The sequence below is a fragment of the Microcebus murinus genome, chromosome 7 (genome assembly GCF_040939455.1).
Source record: "Microcebus murinus isolate Inina chromosome 7, M.murinus_Inina_mat1.0, whole genome shotgun sequence".
Lineage (NCBI taxonomy): Eukaryota > Metazoa > Chordata > Mammalia > Primates > Cheirogaleidae > Microcebus > Microcebus murinus.
The window spans coordinates 45657939-45677695 of record NC_134110.1 but is presented as its reverse complement, the minus strand read 5'-3'; the positions used below and the strand labels follow the sequence as shown (position 1 = coordinate 45677695).

The following is a 19757-nucleotide window of genomic DNA, read 5'->3' as shown; positions in this document are numbered from 1 at the left end:
ACACTCAGAGACACTGAAGCAGTGAGAAGTTACATGACAAGTTTAGGGCAGAAGGGTGTTTGAGTTTCAAGTCTCCTGTTGTCTAATCTTATGCCCCGTACATGGATTTCAAGTTAAACTCTGACGATTCTTCTAGAAAGAGCAGAGGGAACTTGAAGGAGTCCCTTTTTCATCAGTTCATAACTATTAGGCAGAAATTCATCATGCCCTGTTATAGGCACAATGATTACTTAACATAGTGTAACACTTTGCATATACTGTGTGTTGTCTTATATTGTAAAGTTGTTTCACTCACACTCACATATGATTCTAACAATAGCTCAATGATGATACCATGATACTCTTGAGAAAAATGAGGCAGAAACAAAGAAAAATGGCTTGCCTTATGTCTCAAAGCGACTGTGACCCATTGAAGATAAATCTGCTAATTCCTAGTGCAGTGTTCTTTGTACAGCATGGTTGGGCTCTAAGTCTAAAAGCATTCAAAATGAATGTCATATGGCATTCAGGTGTGCAGATTTAATTATCTCCAAATGAAATGATTGGTAGACAAGTATAAAGTAAATGTTTCCATGACCTTGAGCAAGTTTCCTTCCTGCTACACTGAATGCTGCCCTTCAATTTTTCTCATTTAGATAAGAACTACATTTTTCTCATGAGGATGAAGAGTGATTTGGACTACAGTGATCTCCAAGGTTTCTTCCTATTGTAGAATGAAATAGTTCATTTTGTATTGCATATTATTGTTAGCGTCAGAGGAAATGAAGGTTTTTAAAAGAGAGAGCCAAACTTTCATATGGAAGACAGGAACTCATCAGAAATAGTTTTATATTCATTTTCACTGTAGTTAGCTAAAAAATAAAAAAAATAAAAAAAAAGAAATAGTTTTATAGAGGAAGATGGCACGATGACTGGTATCTTTTAAGGTTCTGTTTTTCATTTAACGAAGTTTTATGGACAAACATGGACTCTACCCTGTGGGAACCTATAATTGAGTAGTCTTTAATCCGATAAAAACTGTACATGGAGCAATGAGATGGCTTAGTAGAGACCTGACCATAGCAGAGATGCAGCGAATAGGGAGTTACGTAGGCCTAGGGAGTGGGGAAATGGTGGGTAGAAGAGGGAGAGACCATGCCAGCCTAGGGAATGACATATTCAAAGTCCCCATAGTAGACAGAGCATGAGAAACCCACAGAAGATCAGCATCTCTGGAGCACACAGAGATATAAGGTGAGAATGGTTCTAATGGGACGGAGTAGGCCCAGAAACATGCATACATTATAGCCCACGTAAAGGATTTTGGTCTTTACGTTAAAAGCAATGAGAAGCCATTGAAGTGTATTTTCGACAGGGGCTAGACATTATGAGGTTTGAATTTTAAAAACATAATTTAATCGCTCTGTCTGGACTTAGGTGCTCAAGGTTGGGTAGAGAACAAGAGTGGATGCATAGTATAGTCCCATTAAGAAAACACTAGTCATCTGGGTTAGAGCTGTTGGTGTTTTAGACTAAGGTAATGGCAGTGCCTGAGATGAGAAGGCCCAGACATGCCCGAGGGAGATTGAGGAGATAAAATTGGCAGTTCACACTGACAGCCTGGGCAGGGGATGAGGAAGGGGAGGCGTCAGGACAGTGCTTCCTTTTCTGGCTGGGTGTGGAAGCACTGACTGGCACAAGACCAGGTCTGGTGGGAAGAACCTGAGTTCAGTTTTGGGCTTGTTGATTCTGAGGTGTCTTTGAGATGTCTCCATGGATGCAAAGGTCTGGTGTTGGAGTTTAAGCCTGGTCTGGGGATTTAAATTTGGGAATCCTTGGGAAATGGATTGGTGACAGAAGCCATGAGGATGAAAGGCTCACCCAGGAGACTGTGGAATGAGAAAAGAGGTACTTGGGGACTGAAGCCAAGGAATTCCAGTCTTGGAAGTCCAGGGAGATGAATAGGAGCCAACACAAAGATAGCTGAGGAAGAGGTAGGAGCAGAGGGATAAGAGGGAAACCAGTGGAGTGTGACATCCCTCTGGCTGAGGGCAGTAGTAGCACCTAATGATATTAATGTCAACCAAACTGAAGACTTGCATTTATGTCACATAGTATCATATATGGATGCATGGGAGAACACCCATGACCCCCGTTGGAGCTATTTTGCAGATGTAAGGACAGAATCTAGAGGAGTTGAGCTTGGGAATAATTGGTAAAGAGAAGCAATCCATGTGGTATGATAGGATTGTAAAGGAGTGACTTAAGTAGTTGTCTTAGTCAGTTTAGGCTGCTGTAACAAAAAAATACCATAGACTGGGTGACTTAACCAACAAACATTGGTTGGGGAAGTCCAAGATCAAGGTGCCAGCAGATCCAGTGTCAGGCAGAGACCTGCTTTCTGGTTTACAGATAGCCATCTTCTTGCTATGTCCCCACATGGAGAGAGAGAGAGAGAGACAGAGAGAGAGAGAGAGGGAGAGAAAGGAAGCAAACTAGCTCCCTTGTGTCTCTTCTTATAAGGACACTAATTCCATGATGGGGGTTCCACAATCATGACCTCCCAAGGGTATCCCATCTCCAAATACCATCACATTATGGACTACAGATTCAGCCTGTGAAATCTGTGGGGACATAAACACTCAGTCCATAGCAGTAGTCTTCTTATTGGCACAATGATTTGGGAAATGAAATAATGCCTTTAGGAAAGAAATAATAACGTTTTTAGAATGGTAGAATAGGGCGTGGTCAGTAAACTGTAATTCTTTTTGAGATTGCTAGCATGAATACAGCCTACTAATGGTATAGTTTTGGATTGCATTTCCAGTTTTTTCTAATTACCAGGGAAAAATGCATCTTGTTCACTTCTGAAGCAGATCCTCCTCTTAGAAATCACATGTGTGGAAGCACATGACATCCACATCTGTCTGTTTGACAACTTTGCTGTGATGCTTCACTGAAGCCTATGATACAAGATTTCAAATGAGCTGTTTTCCTTTTGTGTAGACTTGTTTTATTTTTCTTTTCCCCTTTCTTTCTTCCTTCCAGGCTGATGAGCCCAGAAAACACACTCTTGCAGCCCAGGGAGGAGGAAGGAGTCAAGTATGAGCGCACCTTCATGGCATCTGAATTCCTGGATTGGCTGGTTCAGGAAGGTGAGGCCACTACAAGGAAAGAGGCAGAGCAGCTTTGCCACCGGCTTATGGAGCATGGCATCATACAGCATGGTGAGTGTATCAGCCAGCTTTTGCTGCAGTAACAAAAACCCCAAATTTTATGTCTTATAATAACAGTACTGAGTTCTCACTCATGGGTCTGTAAGTCAGTTGCACCTCTGTTTGGGTTCACGTTGGCTTGTCTACAGGCTGAGGGACAAGTTCAGGTTTGTGTTCCACACCTTCTGATTTTGGCACCCAGGGTAAAGGAATATCCACTGTTTGGAATCCACTGTTGAATATCCACTGTTGTTTGCTAAAGAAAGTCATGTAAGCTGGGTGTGGTGGCTCACACCTGTAATCCTAGCACTCTGGGAGGCTGAGGAGGGAGGATCACTGAAGGTCAGGAGTTCAAAACCAGCTTGAGCAAGAGTGAGATGCTGTCTCTACTAAAAATAGAAAGAAATTAATCAGCCAACTAAAAATATATAGAAAAAATTAGCTGGGTATGGTAGCACATGCCTGTAGTCCCAGCTACTCGGGAGGCTGAGGCAGAAGGATTGTTTGAGCCCAGGAGTTTGAGGTTGCTATGAGCTAGGCTGATGCCACAGGACTCTAGCCCAGGCAACAGAGTGAGTCTCTCTCAAAAAGAAAAAGGAAAGTCATGTAATCAAGTCTAATACTTATGGACTTGGGCAGTAGATGCCTCCCACAAGGTTGGTTATTGAGGGGAGAATGAAAATTTCCTGAACCACAAATGCCACAGTGGAGAGTTATCCTAAAGGGCCTTCATAAAAGTTTCTGTTTCAAGGTTGAATTATAGTGATGCAATATAACTTATTGGTTAAGAACTGTATTACATTTGGCTCTCTGTATCTGTGGGTTCCACATCCATGTAGTCAACCAACTACAAATGGAAAATATTTGAAAAGAAAAAGTTATGTCTGTGCTGAATATGCACAGACTTTCTTTCTTGTCATTATTCCCTAAACAATACAGTATAACAACTATTTACATAGCATTTACATTGTATCAGAGATGATTTAAGGTATACAGGAGAATATGCACAGGTTATATGCAAATGCTATGCCATTTTATATCAGGGACTTGAGCGTCCTTGGATTTTAGTATCCAAGGATGGTCCTAGAACCAATCCCCCATGATACTGAGTGACATGGGTAGTTTTCTTTTCCTGTATAACAAATTACTACAAAAACTTAATGGTACAAAACAATAATAAATGTTTGTTATCTCACACAGTTTCTGTGGGTCAGGAATTTGGGAGAAGCTTAGCTGGATGGTTCTAGCTTGGGCTTCCTTAGGCAGTTGTAGTCAAGGTGTCAACTGGGACTGCAGCCATCTGGAGTCTTCCACAATGGCTCACTTGTTACCTAACCAGTTGGTACTGACTGTTGGCAGGAGGCTTCAGTCCGTCGCTGTATGGACTTCTTTATAACGCTGCTTGAGAATTCTCATGATGTGGCAACCTTGCTTCTTTCAGAGAGAGGTTGATCCAAGAGAATGAAAGGCAGAAGCCACAATGTTTCTTTCTAAATGAGCCTTGGAAGTCACATACTATCATTTCTTCATTAATCTCTTGATTACCAGCCCAGCCTTATTTAGTGTGAGAAAGGGCTACACAAGAGTGTGAATACCAGGGGGCAGTGATCACTGGAGCCACCGTGGAGGCTGGCTGTCACAAGAACAAAGCCTCTTGAATCCCAGCTCCACCTGTTATTAGCTGCTTACCTTCTGTCATCTATAAAATGGGGATAATCCCATAAAGGGGTGGTAGGAGTAAATGTGGTAGATGCAGAGCACTTGGTTCAGTGCCCTGCTCTTAGTAAGTGCTCAGTTAGTTAATATAGCTGCAAGGAGTACACTTGAAACAGTGAAGAAAGGGCTGGGAACCAGGCAGGCATTTCAGCCTGAGAGTCAGTGTGCAAGATAAGCCTTGAGTCATTCTTGCTGTGAGCTCCCTCCCTTAACCCCATATACATCCAGGTCTAGAAATTTTATCCCAAGGTTAGCAAGATAACAGCGGGATTATAGAGATGAAAGAAACTTTAGAAATTATTTGGAGCAGTGTTTTACAGACTGCAGATTGCAACCACTTTGTGGGTCACGAAATAAAATTAGAGAACCATTCTCAGCTTTTCAAAAGTTTTAAATAGACTAGACTATACTAGACTGTTACTACTCAAAGTGTGGTGACACACTTCTATGGTGTCACCTGGAAATGTGACAGAAATGCAGATTCTCTGAGCCTACCCATGTTCTGTTAAATCTGACCCCTAAGATCTCCAGGTGACTCAAATGCACATTAAAGTTTGAAAGGCAATGAACTAGTTATAATTAGAAATGATTAAAGCATACCTTATGTGGTAACAATAAGTATTGTTTTGCAAAATTATTATTTCAATTGGATATATATTATATAAACATATAAGCATATTGAGGTGTGTATGAGGTTGCAACCTAAAAATTATTTTTTTAATGTGTGTTGGAGTCTAATATTTTGAAAGCCACTGAGCCAGAGGTGTTAGTTGGAGTGGCACTCAGTGTATCCTAGGTGTTTTCTCCTGTGCGATTCTGCCATGACTGGACTCACAACTGTTAGGTCAACAACTGTTTACCTAATATGTCTAGTGCCAGGTTAAGTTCACTGAGGGAGGGAAGATAGACAGGAAAGCATAGTGCCAGTGTGTTCCCTGGCCTTAAATAGGTCATAGTCTAGTTGGGACTATAAGGTGGTTAGAGAAGCAGTGAGAGAACAGTAGAAGATGTACTATATGTTTTGTTTATTTATTTTATACAATGGTCCAGACACTGTTCTAATCATTTTACTCTTAACAAATTTTTTTGTGTGTACAGTACAGTATTGTTATCTATAGGGTAGGTATTTTTTTTGTTTGGTTTTGGATTGTGGGGGTGTTTTGGTTTTTTGGGTTTTGGATTTCTTTTGCTTGTTTGTTTGTTTGCCATACCATCTAGGTTTGTGTAATAGATATGCTTATTATCATCATTTTACAAATTAGGAATTGAAGGCACCAATAGGATAAATAATTTGTTGGAGGCCAGTCAGGTAGTAATGTCCAAATGGATATTACTGCTAGTAAGTGTGAACTTGCAGTTGGATGTCAGTAACTGGGGTGGAAAATGGCATGTTTGGGTTAGAGTTGATTCTGTCATCTTTGCTCCAGACAGAAAAAATTCAGATACCAAGTTCTAGGAGAAAGTCGGCCTCATATTAATACTGACTCACACCGTATATCCTTGACTTTAGAGAGAAGATAGAGGATGCCATGAATGGTAGCCAAGAAATGAGTAATTACACTTCAATTACAGTATAATTTTGTAATGCTATGAACATAAATGTCAAAAAGGTATAATGTAAATTGTATTACTGATAACAAACCACAGAAGTAGGATTGCACAGTCTCTGTATAGAGAACTGTATAGAGAACTCCCTTTCCAAGGGAGTCCCAGTTTCCCAACAGAGTAATTCACTGCTAGATCGCAGGTTCTACCTTGGAGTTATACAAATATGGCCTCAATATCTGTGTATGTTAGAGCTAATGATAAGTACCAGTTAGTGTCTTAAGCAAAGCTCTCAATTGCCTGGCTAATGATTAATTTCATAGGTTAAACATTAAAGATAGTCAGCCTTTAGGCTTTGAGTAGAAGGTATCTGGATAAAAGTGGTTTCCTGGATTGAAAACAGTGGGTGTAAAAAATCAAGCCCACTTATGAAATCCTAACTAGCTTCATCTATGATTAGTAAAGGATGCTCTGTAATCAAGGCAGAATTTATTAGGCAAGGAATTAAATGGCATGCATATTTATGTATATAGGTGTGTACTTGTATATATACATATTTATACATATGTACATATTTATCTAGTTTTTTAATTTATTGGCGTGTACTGTGTACCAGGCACTAGGCTAAGGACTTTATAGATTTTAATAGATTGTATATTTATTTTTTTATTTATTTTTTTCTTTTTTTTTTGCTTTTCAAAGTGACTTACAGATTCAATAGATTGTATATTTAATATACATGTGCTTTACACATGACTTACATATTTTGTATATAATCTTATTAAATCCTCAAAGAAATGTTATGACGTTGGTATTATTATTACAGTTTTATAGTGAAGAAATCTGAGGTTCAAATCCTTTAAGATGCTTTCCCAAGTTTGCATAGCTAACCAGTAGCTACTAGGCCTTGTGCCTTACAAAGAAGCTTGCCTGGGCCTGGAAGGTATGTGCGTGAGTGTGGCTGCCCGGCATGATGAAATGAGCGTCTTTGAAGGGAGATGGACTGGATTTAGATCCCAGCTCCTTCATCTAGTGAGTGACTATGTCTATATCTCTTAACTTGCACATTCGTCAGATTTTTAAATTTATGAAATTCGAGTCACATTACATACCTTTGAGAGTTTGTTTTGGGGATCCTATGAGCATCCACATGGTCAGCGTTGTACTAGAAGGACTCAACATGTACTTGTACTCGTGGCTGAGATTTATTACAGTGAAACGATACACAGCAGGATCACAAGAGAAAAAGACACATCAGGTGGAGGGTAGAGAAATTCAGGCACAGGCTTCCTATGTTCTTCCTTCTAGGACGGGCCCTCCCGGCCCTGGCTCCTTCCTTCAATAGGGAACTGCAGTAGCATATGTGCAACATCTCTGCCCAGGGGAGCCCTCTTGTGACTCAGAGCCCAAGGTCTCTACTGGGGGCTGCTCCTGGAGGTACATTCTGCCTGTTTGGCCAGTCAGACTCTCAGAAGGAAAGCAGGTGTTCTTCATAAATCACACTGTTTGTACATTCTAGGAAGGCTGATGCAGCACTATTCAGTGCCCCAGGTGAGCAAAGTCACCTTATCAGTTATTAACAGTAACTTAGGGAACCTTCCAAAAGCAAGGTTCCCAGATAGTAGCCATGCTCCAGGCTTTTTGTATTGCGACTTCAATAGACTTCAACTCTTTGCTGCACAAAGTTGTTGGGAGAATTAAATTACTGCATCTGGTAAATGTTTTTAACACAGAGTCTACCTTTTATGGTTCTCAAATGCCAGCTACCGTACATGACCTGATCAACTCTAAATAACAGTTAAAATTAATAGAGCCCCTATGATATGCCAGCCACTGTTCTAAGCACTCTATTCACTCATTTATTCCTCTAAATAATTCTGTGGATTAGGTATCATAACCATTCTCATTTTTGAGATGAGGTTCAGTAACTTGCTGAAGATGAGAGCTAGTGAGTGGTAGATTTCAAATCAAAGCAGTCTAGCTTCAGAGCCAACCCTCTTAACCACTAAAGAAGATTGGATGCTAATTGTAAGCCCCACTAGACTTGGAAAAAAATTCTCAACTTCTTTATTGCATCAGCTCAAACAGCCTGGCAGATATTGCAATTCTGAAAGTTGTTAGTCCATAAAAGACTACAAGATTCCATTTCCCCAAACAATGACCAAGGACCTTGAGATTTTTGTGTAGCCTTTGCAAATGGGATGAACACACTTCACTCACATATCTCTCCCAGCTGTCTTCGCTGCCCTCTCGCTAGCTTAGCCACCTTAACTGGGGGGAGATGGAAAGCAGATAGTCACGTGAGTAAATTGCTCACAGCTGCAGCAGCTGACCCTGGCTAATCAGGCTACTGCCGCTGTGTCTGGGCAGATAATTTCCTCTTTTAGAGCTTTAGTCAGAGCACTCCAACAATTTGAACACTTCATAAAGCCCTCTTTCTTTTTCTTTTGTTTTGAAAATATATTTATATGACATTGTGCAATATACAAAGCAGTTTTACATATATTATCTTTTTAATCCTCCCAGTTGCTCGAGGGTAGTTATATCATCCTCCAATGAAGACAAGTAGCTGAGACATTTGCCCTGATGGCCATGAAGAGAGAATTTGGGGACTGAAACAGAGAATAGATGCCACATCCAGACAGGAATTAACCACATCTCTCCAGTCATTGAGATCATCAATAGAGTTCAGCCCAAGCCTGGAATAGCCTAGAAGAAAAGAGAAGGAAGGAAGGGAGAAAGAGAGGAAGGAGGGAAGGAAGGGATATTGATGATTGAGGCTAAAGGCAAGATTGTACAGGGGAAGAAAAATAATTTTCTCTCTACCCTTCATGAGTTCTTAACTGGGGCCTACTGTAACAAAAGACAGATTAACAAGAGAAAAACAAACAGAAGTTTAATAACATGTATGCCTTCTGTATATATGGGAGATAACTCAGAGAAATGAGTAAATCTCTAGGGTAGATATAGTTTAAACTTCAGGCTTAACCACTATTGTTCTGTGAAACAAATTAAAGAAAGTTTTGGCTAGATGTGGTGGCTCATGCCTGTAATCCTAGCACTCTGGGAGGCTGAGGCAGAAGGATCACATGAGGTCAGGAGTTCAAGACCAGCCTAAGCAAGAGTGAGACCCATTTCTACTCAAAATAGAAAAAATTAGCTGGCAAACTAAAAATAGAAACAAAAAAGTAAATTATCTGGGCTGTAGTCCCAGCTACTTGGGAAGCTGAGGCAGGAGGATCGCTTGAGCCCAGGAGTGGGGTTGCTGTGAGCTAGGTTGACACCATAGCACTCTAGCCCAGGTAACAGTGAGACTCTGTCTCAAAAAAAAAAAAAAGTTTGGGGGAAAACCAGGTTAAGACAGAGAGCCAGTCAAAGCTCCTTAAACTAAGGTAAATTTTGTTATGCAGATTTAAGTCATTACCTTCGCCATTGATTAAGAGGCTCATATCATGCTCTACCAAATGAGCTAGCCACTGGGCCCTTCTGATTGAGTCTAGTGAAGCAATACTTGCTAGTATGGACCTGTAGACCCAGCTATCTGAGAGACTGAGGTTTGCGGATTACTTGAGCCTAGGAGATTGGGGCTGCAGTAAGCTATAAACACACTACTGCACTCCAGGCTGGGGAACAGAATGGGGCTCCATCACTAAAAGAGAAAGAAAAGAAAAAAAAAAAACAAATTGAGCTGGGTGTGAGGGTTGCATGAGCCCAGGAGTCCAAGGCCAGCCTGGGCAACATAGCAAGACCCTGTCTCTAAAAAAATTTTTCTTAACAAAAACAATCTCTAGTGATTTAGTCTTCCTTCTTTTCCTGGTATAGAGAAGGAGAGATGGATATTTCCTTTACAGACAACTTTTCAGAGCTATTGCTGTGTCTACAGTTTCTCAAAATGACCAGCTCAAAACAATCCTATGCAAGGTAAGGCATATTTTGGGGTGGCATATTCTGGCCTCCTGTAGTCATTTTGTGGCAGCATGTCCTGAGCCCCATTAGTTACAACTTGCCCAGGACTATATGGCATCATAGAAAAAAAATATTGTGACACTTGTTAAAATGGTGAGGAAATACAACAGGGGCATTGCAATAGGGGTGAGAGATCAGACTTTAAATACAGAAAGGATGAGTGGGGATTTCTATGAAGGAGTACGGTGAGAGAATGGCTGGATGGAAAGTTACTAAAGAGGAGATATCAAGGGTGGGAGACACTGTCACTACGTTACCAAACCAAATTGGGGTGCAATAAAGCCAGACAATGATGCCAAGAGTTGCAATGGGAAAGTGGCATCTTGATGGCATGGTGCCAAGCAAGGAGTACGGGCAACTAATGCTTATAACTACAATTGCAGGCAGACAAAATTGTAAATCAATACCTGGAGGTTATATATTGGCCTGGCCCCAGAAGGCGGGGCTATCCTGAAGTGGGGCTGGGAGGCCTAGGTGGATTCAGAGATTCTTGGATTAGTGGAAAGGAATGTTAAGATGGGTGTGACGGTCCCGCAGAGGGAAATTTAGAACAAAGAATGGTGGTCAGAGTTAAGTTCCTCAGTTCCCCCTTGTCTGCATTTTCCACCTGGTGGGGGTTTCTGTAAAACAACTTAAGAACATATGTTCAGATGCCATCCTTTAGTTTTCATAGGGAACCAAAACACCTGAGGACTCTGGCTCCCTTGCAGGGCCGTTGTTCTCCTCAGATTGCCCATTCACTTTTCAAGGCCAGCCGGGTGCCCAGAATTTCCCCTGAAGGGACTAGAGATTTCCCTTTATTGCCATGCTTAGGTGGCCTAGCAGACACCTAAGAGGGATTCCCGCTCTGTCTGGGCCCCAGGGACTTATCAGGATTGTTTGCTGAAACTGGGCTGGGTGAGCCCAAGACAGCAGGTGGGTAAGGTGGAAGGAGTCTGGTGGAACAGAGACTCTCTCCAGGAGAGCCGCTGTCAGTGCCGATCTCCTTCCTCACCTTCCCTCCCTCCACATCAAGCCTCTCCTACTCACTTTCTCTTGCTTTCGCCTTTGCTGACTTCCTGCCACCACCACCAACAAGAAGATGGAGGAGATTTTTCCATTACAAATGGTTCTTATCCCTTGTGAGATCCCTGGATCTTATCCCTTGTTTACCCTTAACTAGAGCACAAATGCTCTGAGGAGAAAGAATGTGTTTTTTCCATCTCTGGATCCCTAATGGCTTTGCATTTATATATTAGCTATTCAGTAAGAATGTGTTGCGTGAACAAATGACAAGAGCGACCGCTTCCTGAGGACTTGCCATTTGCTGCGTGTGGCTCTGGTGTTTATGCCAGCCAGAGTTCTTTGAATATAAGCAGTGCTGATCACCACTTGCTTTAAATATGTGGTGGAGCCAGCTGAGGAAACATGCAAAAACCAGGCTACCTGAAGAAGAGGAACTGGAGCAGCTCTGGGTATTCAGGTACCAAGAATGAATAACTAAATGAGTAACTTCCAGCCACCTACCACCAGATGAATCAGCCCTAGCTGTTTTCTGCATATGCAGTTGCTCTATCCAGTTGTAATGTTCTAGAGAGGAGCCCTGATTGGCTGAGCCTGGATCATGTGCCCACCTCTTGACCCTGGGTGGGCAGGACCCTTTGACTGACAGTCACGAAGTGGTGGTGGAGGGAGTTGATGCACCAGGCAGGGAATGTAAGTCTGTTCTGGCAGGCCAGCACAACAGACAGGCTGTTCTTTACTGCTATTGGCTCATTTAATCTTCACAAGAAATCAATGCACTCGATATTGTTATCCCTCTTTTTTTTTCTAGATGAGGACTTTGAGGCCTTTGCAACTGGTATAATCATTCTTAGCTCCTCAATATTAAACTTTGAATAGAAAAAAATTAAAAAGCAAGTAGAATATTTTCTCAATATACTTTCAATATTTTAATATCTCAAGCGTAATGTTAGCGGCAGCCAACATTATAAAAAATTGAGAAATAATTTTTTACTTTCTCAATTTAGAATTTCTGGGAATTTTTCCACTGTGCTCTCTCATATGCTTTGGCTCCATGTTACTTTTTATTATAGCTGAATCCAAAGCAGGAGGAAAAATAGACCAAGGCAGAATGCTGTTGTAATGTAAATATAAGGGAACAGGGTGGCTAGGTGAAGTTATGTGATAAGACATTGGCACACAATAGTGTTGGTTTTGGTTAAAGGAAAACAGCTCTGTAGCTACACCAAGCCTTAACTCTTCAGAAAGTATGAAAGGAATGAAAGATGCCTTATCTTGTGTAATCTTCCAAAAGAAGAGTGTTATGCACAGACACCAGAGATTTTTCTTTTGTGAACAGTATCATAACTGAGTATTTCCTTCATGATATTAGTGTGATTTTTTTTTTTTTTTTGTCAGTTGCATCTAAACTTATCCTTTAGATACAAACCTTGTTTGGCGCTAAGTCTGTGCTCTTCTTACTCCTGCCTCGCTCCTGATTGCTTGTCACCCTGTGTCCCCTGCAGTATGTGATCTGCAGTTTGCACAAACATGCACTCTTTACAAGAACTCAAGGAAGTCTTAAAGCATAAACACACAATCTCTATGCAGTTGAGCTATACTGAAAGTATGTTATCTCATACTAAGTACTCAGCTTGGCCTTATCTGGTAATTTAAGTACTTAGCTGTATTTTCAGTGGTCAGTTTCAGTGGGACATGTAGGCTGCAGTCTCAGGTTTATTAGAAGAGCGGATGAGGAGCTCGGGTGGAATGAGCAGTTCAATATGCTGATTCTGATGTACCCCTCCCCTCTCCTCCTGGTCAAGAAGTATGTGTTGTTAAGTTCTGGTTCCTGGTGGACGTGAGCTTGACCTTAGCCCTCAATGGGGCAGGGGAAGCAGTGGGACAAAAAGCTGAGAAATTCTCCTTTAATAAGCAGTGAATGGTTTCTGTTCTCTTTCCATCACAGACTTTTTCTCTAGCTCTGACACTTGAGTAATTTTGAGCAGGGATTGCTGCCTGGGACCCAAGTTCACTGTGATCATCCTCACAGTCATTTCCTCCTCATGGCGCTGTTGTCTCTTCTACAGGAGTTTCCCACTAGCCTCTCCCGCCTCTTAATTCCGAGCCCTTCACTGTAACTCGGTTTCTCTTAGCTGATACTCCCACCGCAGACAGTACATCTGGGCTGTCTTTTCTGTTTGTTCCTACAATTATTTGGAAAAACTTCTCCTTTCTATCTTCCCTCTCTCCCTGTTCCCTGCTCACCCCCACTCCAGCCAGGAATGGATAAACAAGCCCAAGTATCTTAATACCATGGGGCGACTACCAGGAATCAAACTGAGTATAAGTAAACTCTGATCAGTGTGGCTATGGAGCCGTATTAAGGGTGAAATTTAAAAAAGAATTACACATTCATACACACACGTATACATGTCTATCCTGATTACAATTGGAAAACTATGAGTGTTGATTAATGTTCATAACTAATTTTGATTTAATTTGGAGGGTAATGTTTTTAAAAGTTATTTGTATGTTCTTTTAAAATTAGCATAAAATTCTAAAGGCTCAAATCTCTTATCTAAGTGATGACATTCGACCCAACAAGGAGCTCACCCCCTCTCACCTCTCTCCTTCCATCTAAGGAAGAACTGCATATCAGGGTTTATAGTCTTTAAATTTTATTTCAGTCACCCCCTGTCACCCAGGTGTTGGCCAGATTGACAATTGCTAAAACCTCCTTGCCACTAGGGAAAGGGTGGGTGTTGGTTTTGCCACACTGGCTCGCTTGCTCCTGTCTCTCTGAAATCCCCCTTCTTGCTGAAAGCACAACCTCAATGGGGGATTCCTATGAAGTGGGAACATAATGTGCTTCCTCTTCAAAATGAAGGAAATGGGATGGGGGAGAGAGTGTGAGAAGAACAGCAACAGCTCTTGATCATTTGCTTGTCAGAAGCTTAGGACAAGGATCATCTTCTATTAAGGTGCTATACCTGATTAAAGGGATAAACCTTTTTCTTGGTTCACTGGTCTGTTCTCATGGGAGATCAGCGACTAGATTAGTGCTACCTGAAGAAAATATGATATGACCTACAAATGCAATCCACATATGTAATTTTAAATTTTTTAGTAACCACAGCCAAAAGAGTGGAGATAAAGTTCATCTTTATAACATACTTCAACTCATATCTCCAAAATATTATCATTTCAAAATGCAAAAATCTCTGAAAAATATCAATTAGCTATTTTATATAGATTTTCATACTAAATCTTCAAAATCCAGTGTGTATTTTACACTTACACCAGACTCACCTCATGTCAAGTGCTTGTGTGGCTAGTCACCACCGTCTTGGAGAGCCCAGCGCTAGACCTTTTTGAAACTAGCAGAGAGCGGGGTGGTGTCCTGGCGAGTGCGCGTTTAATTTTTCAGTCCCTTATCTCAGACATCTTTGTTCCTCTATGGCTGAGATTTCTGATATCTATATTTTGCAGTGCCAGTTTCGACACCCAAATAAAGCTGAGTACCAACCCCAGAAACCACAACAAATGTTCTCTCTTCCCCAGCACAGTGATTTCACAGTCGTGTTTTCTTTCTCTCCTACTTTTTTTGATGAGGAAGCTGTTTAGAGGTCTATTGAGGTCTGTTTGCAGCTTCAGTTTTCTTTTTCTTTCCACTCTGTTCTTTTGATTTTTAAACATTCCCACAAGTCAAAAATAGTTGGCTACCGTTATAGAGACTGGACTTGATCTCAGCAGTTCTCTTTTTGCCCAGAAAAGATTTATCCAGTGTACGACCCAAAATTTAGATGACATTCTCTTAAATTCCTTGTCTTCATTGTGGGGTCCCTTGGAGTTTTCCTGGCAACAGAACATTATTAATGGTGTTATTGAGACCCAGGCATTATTGAAACCCTGTCTTCCAAGGAGCTATTGGTCTCTATGTATTTGTTCACTTCACTTGCTTTGGATAAAAGAATACGTTATTGTATTCTTTTCTACAGATGAAAAAATTGAGGTCCAGGGACTGAACATAACCTGTTCTGTCGCAGGCAAAATCATAGTCAAGTTGCTAGAAGGCATGCCTTCTGACAGCTTGACTTCCTGTTTAACCAGATTCATGGCTTCTGAGTTAAGCATAGTTTGTTACATGGTATGGGCTTCAAATAAATAGAAAGTGTTTTTTAAGCCTTTGATTTTATGTCTCCAGACCTGAGTTTGAGACGGTGTCTGGATTGTGTTTTGCTACAAATAACAGTAACCACAGTTTAAACCAGGCGTCCTCAAACTACAGCCCATGGGCCACATGTGGCCCGCCGAGGACATTTATCCGGCCCGCCGGGTGTTTTTGCAGCAGCTGCCTGTCCTGCTTAGCAGCCGACTCGTCCTGGGGCCCACAGTGCGCATGTGTGGAATGTGCACTGCACTCTCCAACGGCCCTCCAACGGTCTGAAGGACTGTGAACTGGCCCCTGTTTAAAAAGTTTGAAGATCCCTGGTTTAAACAGTGAGGTTCCTCCGTCTCCTGAAGCCAGATGTGCCCAGGTCTAGAATCGCAGGCAGATACTGAGATGCCTCCCATCAGGGATGCAAGCTCTATCCATCTCTCTGCTCCGCCATTCTTAGTTATGCCAGGCCTCACGTCTGCACTCTGGGTAGGAAGAAGATGAAATGACAAACAGGTAAAGGGCAGAGAGGTGACACCTAGGAGACTTTACCTATTATGTAGGAAGGGTGATCTGTCCCAAGGATTCCTCCTTGTCACCTCATGGGCCACAACTATACCAGGTGGTCACCCCCTACTGGGAGGCAGTTTAGCTGGGCACACCTGCACTGAACAAAATTATGAAGGAAGAATAAAGAGAAAATGGGTTCTGGACAAGCAGCTAGTGCTGTCAACCACAGGGACAAACATCTTTTTCATTAACTAAGCAAACTTCCTATGGAACATGGGCTTTTAAGGAACGGTTTTCTTCCTCTGTCAGCACACAGAGTTCCTTATAGCTTTAAGCTGGATGAGTGTACCAATATTAATATTTTAGTTTCAACAAATGTACCATGGTTATATTAACATTATGGGGTGCTGGATGAAGGGTACATGGGAACTGTCTGGACTATATTTGCAGCTTTTCTAAAACTAGTCCAGGTGAAGTTTTTTTCCGCATCTTCTTTTTTTTAAAAAAAAGAGGTGAGTGCAAATATAAATAGTATAGAAAATATATGAAGAATTTTTTTTACAAAAGTGCTACATCTCACCACTGCTATCTTCCTTTTCTGAACTTCAGCCTCTTTCTCCTTTGAGGGTCCAGTGACACACTGTCCTCCTAGACGCTTCAGTCTCAAAAGGAACACCTGATCAATTACTGTTCCGTAAAGCACCCACAGGTTAAAGTGGTGACTTTCTAAGAATAGTTAAGAAAATCCCATCCAGGAATAAGCCTTTGGGGAGGGACATTCACACCTTGGGATTCCTGGGTAGGATTTTATTCCAGGGTCTCCAGCATTACATTGTTCTTCTCTGTGTTGTTGGTCCTGCTGAATCTATCTGATTAAGGTAGATGCCTCTCCTTTTCCTCCATACCTACCTGGGATTGCTTCTAGGCCCTTTTCTAGCATAGGTGAAGTATGAAAAGGCTTATAGCTTGGAAGATATCCTTAGGGTCCTGACACCCTAGGCCCTTGTGTGGAAGCATAGACAGTTAACATTTATTGAATGAATGCCTCTTATGGACCAGAGACTCTATTAGGCCTTTTACATATATTACTTCATTTTTCCTTTGACTCATTTTACAGGTTAAGAAAATTTAAGGTCAAGGAAGTTAAGTAACTTAGTAAATAGGGAAGCTGGGATTCAACCCAGCACTATCTGAGACCAGAGCAATGTTTCCTGTGCTATAGCTATATCCTTCTAACAAGCAATTCCAGAGTCATAAGCATTTTGCCCTGGTGAAGAATTTTGTAGAAAACATACCCAGCCAAACTGCCTTCTATAACTTGAAGACAGGAATAAATACGGGAAAAGCAGACTCCATTTTCTTGTATTTAGAAGCTCACCTGCCTTCTTGTTTGGCATTATTCCATCTTTGGATGGGAGACAGTCTGGTGAGGAGGTGAAATGGTAGGGTTTTGGAGTTGGTCTGTCAGTGTGTCTGTCTTGGATCTTCCCGTGAATAACTCTGAGACCCTGGGCAAGTTTATGTTGTCTAAGCCCCAGTTTCCTCATCTGTAAAGTGGGAATAATTATAACTTTTGAATATGGTGTTATGAGAACTAAATGGTATAACCATGCAGTGTGCTTAGTACAGGGCATGGCCGAGAGCATTGCCTGGTAAATGTTAGTTGATTATCAGATGCCTCGGTAGGTAGAGCTTAGTATATTTGATGACCTCATTTGTTGCTGGTCTTAACATAGAATCTTCTATATTGTCTGTGCTAGGTAGATACTTGTTACATAAGTCGACACTGAAGAGCTTTGATCAGGACTTTGGATTTATGCCAACAATTTTGAAAGCTCTAGAACAGAGTTACAGATTTCTGTAACTATATTGTTGAATTATGCACCTGAGGTCCTCCATTTGCCAGGAAGAATAATTTTGTTTTTAGACTTCCCTGTTCTTAGAGTACAATCTAGTCTCTGAAAAAAAATCTCATTTCTGAAAAACCTACACTTTGTTCTGTACATTATTACTAACAATAAAGGTCCTAATCTTTGGAATTCACCCAGCTATTATTTAATGATGCACAGAGAAGAGTAAGAAATAATTTGACCTTCCATCTGTTTATGACCTTATATTTCTGGCACTAAGACACGGAAGCAGCAGAAGCCTGTACAATCACAATGTCATGTTTTGGTTTTCTCCTTTTCTTCTATCTTTACTAAAGTTCCTTCAGATCCTTTTACCTTTTCTCTTTTCCATCCTCTCTCCCTTCAATTAAATAAATGTAAGTGGATTATAACTTTGTGAATGTGAAGTGTTCTGTTTTAGTAATATCAGTTGGTAGAGCTTTATGCCCTAAAATCAATTTCCTGCTTTCATATCCTCTTTTTAATGTTGTCAGTGCTGAGGAAGTAATTATTTTAGTCCTCTGACTCACTGTTGTAATTGCTTTTTAGAGAGTTTTGTATCCCAAGCACCTAGCATTGTCCTTACAAACAGTCACTTAATGTTCTTGATTCAGGGACTTTTGCTGCTTTAAGAAACAGGGCTACAGAAGGCTCCTTCAACTAGTGCCTCCATTTAGGATTATTTGAAGTGGGTGGTTATGGCCTTAAGTACAGTTCAAATTTTCTTTAAAGAACAGCTTTAATTTTTTTGTTGTTGTAGCTCATCTTCAATTCATGTTGTCCTCCAAATACATGATTAAAAAGCATAATATTTTTTCAGTCTTGACAATTTTTATTAATTATGCAACATACTAAATCATATCAGATCTTTGGACTCTGTAGGACTGTAATCTAGCAGGAATAGGGAAACAAAACAGTGCAAATGTATCCTTGGGCATATGAAACAAGTTAAAGCTTTTGTCTTGTTGGCAGGGAAGTTACAGCATTTTCATTTGCAGAATTTATTTACCTTCTAGAAACACTATGTCTGAGGAATAGCTCTACCATCTGTTTGTCCTTGAAGTTTATCAGTGCTCTTAAGCAATGTCTATAAATGCTGAGTGGTTTTTTTTTGTTTGTTTTTGGAGGAGATAATAGGGATCAGTAGGAGCTAAGAGAATAAGAGGAAAATGAGTGAGTGGTTGATTAGAGTGCCATCCTTGGTGACCAAAAATGACCCTTTTCTAAAGCCCCCACCCACCCTTATGCACTTGGTGAAGCAGTGAGCTATGTCCACCCCAGCTGCTCTAGATGTAGGGAGGTTACTAATGCTGATATTGGCAGCTAGTTAGGGAGTTATGTCTTTAAGGCAACCTTGATGACATTTTTATAATAACTTTGATACCAGTTTGCAGTTGTAGTCATGGCTTTCTTAGCCCCATTCTTGCCAATCTTTCTTCCTTATTATATTAATCTTTATCCTTACTTCCCTTTAAGCCCTCTTTTTACTCAACTCAATTGCATATGTGATCCCAAATTTAAGACCACCTTAAAATAATTTTTTCTGCTGTGCCATCTAGGGAACAGTGAATGTCTGCACTGTGTCTGTGTGCTGCTATCTAGTGCTGGATTCAGTTCCCTTTTTTCACGGAGCCTGTTGTGTTAAATCATTTACCAGCAAACATTTCAAGGATGAGTGAAAGTATGTGACCTTCCTTCTTCCAACTAGATAAATGGCCTAAAATATCTTTTATATTCAGCTGAATTTGTAGAGCTCAAGATGATACATTTTTATATTCATCCTCAGACTACATG

General features: G+C 40.9%; 1 protein-coding gene across 2 annotated transcripts in view; it reads left to right on the top strand.

Moving 5' to 3' along the window:
• DEPTOR (DEP domain containing MTOR interacting protein) overlaps nt 1-19757 on the top strand; it is a 156502-nt gene that overhangs the window by 83396 nt on the left and 53349 nt on the right. For both annotated transcript variants that reach the window (XM_012753798.3, XM_012753800.3), the window contains exon 4: nt 3028-3206. In XM_012753798.3, coding sequence (XP_012609252.1) covers nt 3028-3206 — 179 coding nt within the window. The remainder of the gene's footprint in view (nt 1-3027; nt 3207-19757) is intronic.